The sequence below is a fragment of the Hyperolius riggenbachi genome, chromosome 1 (genome assembly GCF_040937935.1).
Source record: "Hyperolius riggenbachi isolate aHypRig1 chromosome 1, aHypRig1.pri, whole genome shotgun sequence".
Classification (NCBI taxonomy): domain Eukaryota; kingdom Metazoa; phylum Chordata; class Amphibia; order Anura; family Hyperoliidae; genus Hyperolius; species Hyperolius riggenbachi.
The window spans coordinates 149,096,333-149,103,944 of record NC_090646.1 but is presented as its reverse complement, the minus strand read 5'-3'; the positions used below and the strand labels follow the sequence as shown (position 1 = coordinate 149,103,944).

The following is a 7,612-nucleotide window of genomic DNA, read 5'->3' as shown; positions in this document are numbered from 1 at the left end:
TCGATCTGGCAGGCTGGAAAATCTAGGTCGATCTGTTGAGATTGCTTATCATTTTGCATTGGCCCTAATGGAAATCTGATGGCAAAAAAATGCCATAATTGTTACATATTTATTTGGGTTGAAAAAAGACATACGTCCATCGAGTTCAACCAAAGAACAAAGTACAACACCAGCCTGCTCCCTCTCATATCACTCTTGATCTGGAGGAAGGCGAAAAACCCTTACAAGGCATGGTCCAATTAGCCCCAAAAGGGAAAAAAATTCCTTCCCGTCTCCAGATGGCAATCAGCTAAAATCCCTGATGGCAATCAGATAAAAGCCATCAGATCGATTTTCAATAGATTTCAAACTGAAATCTATTGGAAATCTGTTCCTAGTAAAAAATGTTTCTAAACACATCAGATAGATCAGAAATCTATCTGATGATTGATCTGCTGCTAATCTAATGAGTGTATGGCCACCTTTAGTGTCATAGTCCAAGGAGCATGCTGCTTGTAAGGGGCATTTTACCAATATAACAAAAATACAACAAAAAGTCCAGCTATGTTTAAAGTTGAATTCCAGCCAAAACTTCTTTCAGTAATGCTGGAGACAGAGTGTAAGGTTCAGAACCCTCGGCCAGTTTTGTGTCCTGTTCTCTGGTTGGTGCGATTTCTACTCATATCCTGTCCCAGCTATAGAGACACAAAGAAGGTAGAACAAGAATCTCCCTAATGTGGACACAGCAGCAATAGAAATCTTCTTACCCTTCTCCATAGTATTATTATTTATTGGATTTATATAGCGCCAACATATAGTATAGTATAGTATAGTATAGTATATAGTACCCAAAACTATGTTTGCATACGTTTTTATTATCTGAAATATAAGTTACCATCGCTACATCTAGGACTGTAGTAATGAAAGTATTAGGGTACTGATGCCGCAACTAAACTGGTAACATATCGGATATCTCCAGCCATGATTACTTTTCCACTACTGAGGATTAGAATGGACATTTGCATGTTTCCAAAATAACCAGCTGTAACAAAATCCGCTTCTTCACAGGTTTTTATCCAAAAAATACATCTGATGGTCCAGTGCTGTTGACCGCTAGTAGTTAGTAAGGGTGTCTAGACCCCTTGCGTATTTATTGCTGTGTAGCAGTTAGGAAGTTAGGAAGAAACTTCCACTGTTTCTATTATAACATGGATGAAGCAAGGCTTTCCAAAGGCTGAGAACCAGAGATTAGTCCCCAGTGAGTATAACCTGACTGACACCTGAAAAGACTGACACCGTGGCTTTGTATTTTGTTTGTTGTACTTCTGTGTTTTAAAGGTGACTATTTACTTAAAGCAAAGCTGAAGTGAGGGGTATATGGAGGCTGCCATATTTATTACCTTTTCAGCAATACTAGTTGCCTGGCTGTCCTGCGGATCTGTCATGCATCAGTAGTGTCTGAATCACACGCCTGAAACAAACATGCAGCAAATGTAGTCAAACATCTGATCTGCATGCTTGTTCAGGGTCTATGGCTAAAAGTATTAGATTCAGATATTCAACAGGGTAACCAGGCAATGTGCATTGTTTAAAAGGAAATAAATATGTCAGCCTCCATACACATCTCACCCAGTTGTCCATTAAATGATTAGTATCTTCGTGCAGTACTGTTTTCTATACAAAAGTCAAGTGCAAAGCTGTATTCATTTAAAAATTTATTTCATGAGGAAATGACAAATGAAAAATGTTAATTCCTGAGCTGTTGACACTTCTTTCAAGTCTAGTTCTCAGTCTTCTGGCTTTCCCTGGGCACCAGACTGAGTAGGACAGGCTTCTTTGTCTTTAGGAAACCTGTCGTGTCAATTTCCAGTGGGATCTATAATACAAATAATTTCATTACTATCAAATATCTCTTTTAGGTCTTCACTTATTTTAGCTATGTAACATGCAGGCTGCCAAAAGTCTACAGGCATTATTGTTACAATGAAAGTGTTTTCTTACTGGAGTATCCTTGCAAGTCCGGAAACTGAAGTTCTGCAGCAGCATGGTGATGACAGATTTCATGTTGATCAAAGCAAACCTCATCCCAATGCAGTTACGGGGTCCAGCACCAAAGGGAAGGAAGGTATAAGGGTCTTGGGTTTCTCTGTTCTCCTTGCTGAACCTGGGAAAACACACACAAAAAAAAAGCTGACATAACATCATGTCCCAGCTACTGTATAACAGTGAATGGGAAACTAGTTTTGACATGAGGCTATAAAGGCTGAACTTGAACTGAAGACAAACTGAGAAAATGACGTCAAACTGCAGTTGACCCTCCAATTGATATGCAATCAAACTAGTGTTGAACTAGAGTCACTGGTCCATTTATACTACTGTAGCTCTAAAGGAGATTTCCATGACTAATGCCAGGAATACACAGCGCGTTTCCGCGGATCGATCGAGCCATTAGATTAGATCATTTCCGACATGTCCGATCACCCGCTGGATCGATTCCGCGCTCGATACCGTGGGCGGGACAATAGAAAAAGATAAGGAAAACCAGCAGAAGATAAGATACTCACCCGCAGAGACGAGCGGGAATCCATCCGGTGGCATAATCGAGCCACGGAAACGTCCCGAGTATTCCCGGCATAAGAGGTGACTTGATTGACATGTGTAAATACATAAAAGGCAATACAGAGACTTGGCAGATGAGCTTTTAGTCTCTAAACGTGTACAAAGGACATGGCAACATGATCTGCGTATGGAGAGAAAAGGAGGAAAAAGTTTTTGCCATCTATTTAGAAAGGGGTTCTTTTCAGTAAGAGTTGTTAAAATCTGGAATATTTGGACTATCTAACCACAGGCAGTAGGTCTGGCAAAATCTATATCTGTATCTAGAGATAGCTTGGATGCTTCCCTTGCATTGAAGGACATTCATGGCTACAGTTACTAGGTTATTCACAGCAGAGATGATCCGGGGATCTATTTGACAGCCATCTGGAGTTGAGAAGGAATTTTCCCCCTTTTAAAGTGAACCTAAGTTGAAGCCAGCATGAAAAAAAGAGATGACCTAGGTAGAGGGAGGCCTCTGGATATTCCAAAGGCTGACCAAGTCCTTCTCGACCCCACCATTGCTGCGCACGGACCCCGGGAACATATCCAACAATAACTTATTGGATATGTTAATGTGCTTGTACTACCCGCCGCATATGAGCGCAGCTGTACGCCACAAGCTGCTCCTTGCTACTGCACAGGTGCGGCTGTACTTATACATGTAGAGGAGCTCTGCTACGAGCTTCCAGAGGGTCCCAGGAAGAGGCGGTAATGGAGAGGAGTGACACAGGAGAGAGAGGAGAGAGATATCAGCTCTGTTGTCACACAGTCTAAAGGTAGCCCTACATCTAGCAATGATAGGCAGATTCAACCACGAGACAAATCTCTCTCTAATTGAATCTGATTAGAGAGAGATCTGTCAGCTGCCCATACACCACAGACCAAATCCTGATCAATTTCATGCTGAAATCGATCGGGAATCGGCCTTGTGATGCCGCATCCGCCAGCCCGATGCTGTCCCCCTAATGTGCAATGTTCCCCCCTGTGCCCAGAGCTTTTTCTGTCCATGTCCACCACTGGCTCTGTCCTTCATCCTTACACACACCCCACGTGGTTACACAAGTGCATGTATGTGACGTCACGTGACACGCGCCCATGTTACTCTGGCAACCACGTGGGGTACGTGTATGGACCAAGGACTGCTCCCGGAGCAAGCGGTGGACATGGACAGGTAATGTATAGTGCACTGGGCGCTGGGAGGGGGCACAGCGTCAGGGGTTTCATCGTGTTTGTCGCTCATCCTGCTATCACTCGCCATTACCGTCACGCACCCGATCACACAAGTTAGCCCTACATCTTGCAGCATGTACAACCAATTCACGAGAGCAATTTCTGACCGAAATTAGTTGCATACTCGACCAATCGTGCCCTTGGCAGCACCAACTTTCATTCAATTATAACAATCTAATGGGATGGGCGATCGGCCGCCAAGTCACCTGAAGCATGGCCACCTTATGTGAACACAAAGTATGTCCCTTGCCTAATGCCTGGTACACACCTTGCAATTTCCTTTCAGATAGATGGGTCGAATAGATAATTTACAACATGTCTGATCTGATACACGGTCGTGTTTCTGATCAATTTTCCTATCACTTCTATACAAAAATAGATCAGAAAGACAATTAGAAATAATCTATTCTACCCATCTACCTGACAAGAAATCGCAAGGTGTGTACCAGTCATAAGGGCTTATTTCCACTGAGCCCAAAATCTTTCTAGTGGCTTGCCATGCAGATCACACTTCAGTGCGAATCTGGACTGCATGCGGCAGATTTCTGCAGCACGCAGCTGAATCACTATAGCCATGCATGGCATGACTCAGCGATTCAGGGCTGAAGCTACGCAGAACAGCAGCTGAGGCCGAGTCATAAACGACCGCGGCTCCCAGTGGAAATAAGTCCGTACAGAGGCCAGAATCTGTAGATGTGATATAAATTATCCTATCCAGCTGACCTTTGTAAACAACAACACTACCTAATATGTGTTGCTCTTCCTATTATGCTGGGCATACACGGACAGGAGAGAGGCTTATCAATCGAGCCTCGATTGATAATATCCAACGTGTCCGATACCCCGCCGGATTGGTACTGCGCTCGATACCGGCAGGGAGAACAATGGCGAGAAACGAGCGGCTCATTAGCCACTCCCGTGGGGACGAGCGGCAATCCATCCGCGTGCACACGCGGACGAGCGGTGACGCGCAGGCATCGAGCCGCTGACTCGATACCGGCGCAGAAACGGTCTGTGTATGCCCAGCATTAGAAACATACTACTAGGGTAATCCCAGTAGCCTAAATTTCTCTGTAGTGCCCCTTCAACTGAAAAATATTGCTCTATAGGGAATGCTGTGCTAAGCTCAGAGAACACTGCAGAACTTAGGATTGATTCACTAAACTGTGCTAATGTATATCACGGCCGTTAACACGCCTTACCAAAGTTAACACGCCTTATCAGAGTAGCATAGTGAGCGTTACGGCTCAGGGCAGGACGAGTGGAGCTCTCGTCATTGCCTATCAGCAGGCATAAGTTCGTAGCGCTCACTATGCTACTCTGATAAGGCGTGTTAACTTTGGTAAGTCGTGTTATCTCTGATAAGGTGTGTTAACGGCCATGCTATGCATTAGCACGGTTTAGTGAATCAATCCCCATGAGTGATCAAAGCTGGACTGGAGTTTTTTTTTTTTTTATGTTAAAACTTTGCAACCCTCACTTCGGTTATATCTGCACATAACTAGTTGATGAAAGGTGAGTTCTCCAGTCTAAGTCAACCATTCATTTTATACTCTGCGATACCAGAGATCTTCTTGGTGTAAAATGCTATATTCAACAAAAGGTGTGATACCTTTCCGGGCGGAACTCTTCTGGGTTAGGCCAGAGTTCAGGATCTCGGTGTAAAGCAAAACTCGGGATCACAGTCACAACTCCGTTTGGGATGGTCACTCCATTGATTTCGGTTGTTTGCTTGCAAACTCTCTCAATTCTCAAAGCTGCAGGGTACAGTCTCAGAGTTTCATCAATCACCATATCCAAATATTCCAGCTGCATCAGAGTGTCGTAGGTTGGAGGAGCCTGCAGTAATCAAAATTTCTCATGTCTCAAATGTAAATAATGCTGCATAGATTGTAAAACTTCTTTTCAAAGTTTATAGCTTTCTTAATATTGAAATAGTAACAGTTTATTACACCATTATACCATTAATAATTTTAACTGCATATTTACAAACCCACTCAGCTCTGTGTTTGAATGCAGTTCAGAGATTCTTTTTGTTTGTTGAATGCAGTTCAGAGATTCTGCTCCTATTTCATTGTGTGAGCTTTTCTGATATATGGCACATTGGAGCACAGCTAGCTCAGAAGTACCATAGCAGGTGCTCTGATCGATACACTAAGCAACTGCTCAACATTTGCACCTGTTTTGCTTGACCGTAATGTTGATAGGGATCAGGGGCATAACTAGAAATCACTGGGCCTCCCTGTGAAACTTTGGATGGGGCCCACTCCCCCAAATACCTCCCACCGGGGGCTGGGGGCAGTAGAGCGCTGTAGACAAGACCCTGCTGAACAAAGAATAGGGACTGGCTACAAATCTTTGTCTACAAAGTGTTAAATGATTCCTTATAAGTGGCTGAGCTGATGCAGTCATTAGAACAATTGTGCAGACAGCAGAAAGTTTTTTCTGTCTGTGCCCTTAGTTGTCAGTCTCTCAGGACTGGGAAAATAAACTTCTCCACTGACGGGGTCCCCTTCTGCTTCTGGGCCCCCCTGCTGCTGCATCCCTTGCAGGGTCTATTGTTACGCCTCTGATAGGGATAATACACAGTGTGTGAGAAAATGACGCATGTAGTACATTTTTTTCCTGCACGCGGAACTATGCATGTGGGAAAAAGCCATGGAGCAGTGTCTTCCTTCTACAGGACTTACACGGATCTTACTCCTGCCCACTATGGAGAAGCTCGTACTTGAACGAAAGCATGGCCACAAGTAGGATATTTTGACTAATCCTTGGAATGATGGCGTGAAAAAGGATCTTGGAGAAAGTCTCTGGACTATCTAGAGGCTTCCCACTACTGGGGTGTCTATTTTTGAATCTGATTCTCGCTTTAGGTACACTTTAAGGGCTCAGTCACACTATACGCACTTTTCTGAACGCTTTGTGATTGATTAGCGCTTTCTGAGCGCTTTTTAAAAATTGCTCCCATTCACTTTCATTAAAATCACGGTAAAAATTGCAGGAAAAATCGCCACAATTGCGCAATCAGGAACAATTGCAGCGATTTTTACAGCGATTTTAATAAAAGTAAATAGGATCGATTTATAAAAAGCGATTTTTAATCAATCAAAAAGCACTCACAAAAGCGCTTATAGTGTGGCTGACCCCTCAATGTGAACAAGCCCATTTCTGTCACATCAAAACCAGTGTAAACCATGCCTAAATAATAAATAAATAGAACTCGAGTACCCCCCCCCCCTCCCCACCACACACACAAATATAGAAAACGCAAATATATTGTGATTTACTTTGTTCGGTAAATGGGCATCAATTTCCTCCTGCACTTTAGTCTGGACATCAGGGTGGGTTGCCAAAACATATGCCAAGAACATGAGAGTGGTGCTGGTTGTCTCATAGCCGGCCATGATGAAGATAAGTCCCTGCGCCATGATTTCTGTGTCAGACAGTTCTGTAGAAAATACAACCAGCTTGAAACCATAGATATATTCTCAAATGAAGAGCAATGGTGAATACTACACCGGGCTTAACCCCTTATGATCGCCTGACGCCTATTAGCGGTCGCAAGGTGGCTCCCCCAGGACCGCCTAACGTGACTGGCATCAAGTCCTGGTGGCGGATATTAGCATGCGTGATCGTTCCCTGCCGAGTGATGTGGCCGATCTCCGTGATTGCGGCTAGCAGGCTGTTAGGAAGGAGATGGAGCCGTTATTTCTATGTACAGCTCTGCGATCTCCTTCAGTGCTGTACGGAGGACAACTCTGTCGCTGAGCTGTCCCCTTGAGTGGCTCACAAGATGATTGCTTCA

At 43.9% G+C, this 7,612-nt stretch overlaps 1 protein-coding gene across 1 annotated transcript in view; it reads right to left on the bottom strand.

Moving 5' to 3' along the window:
• Positions 1 to 1,738: 1,738 nt before the first annotated feature.
• Positions 1,739 to 7,612, bottom strand: part of LOC137546467 (cytochrome P450 3A24-like) — a 45,493-nt gene continuing 39,619 nt past the window's right edge. Inside the window, exons 11-14 of the mRNA XM_068268969.1 lie at positions 7,095 to 7,255; positions 5,420 to 5,646; positions 1,981 to 2,143; positions 1,739 to 1,855 (exon numbers count right to left, since the gene is read on the bottom strand). Coding sequence (XP_068125070.1) covers positions 1,760 to 1,855; positions 1,981 to 2,143; positions 5,420 to 5,646; positions 7,095 to 7,255 — 647 coding nt within the window. The 3' untranslated portion in view covers positions 1,739 to 1,759. The remainder of the gene's footprint in view (positions 1,856 to 1,980; positions 2,144 to 5,419; positions 5,647 to 7,094; positions 7,256 to 7,612) is intronic.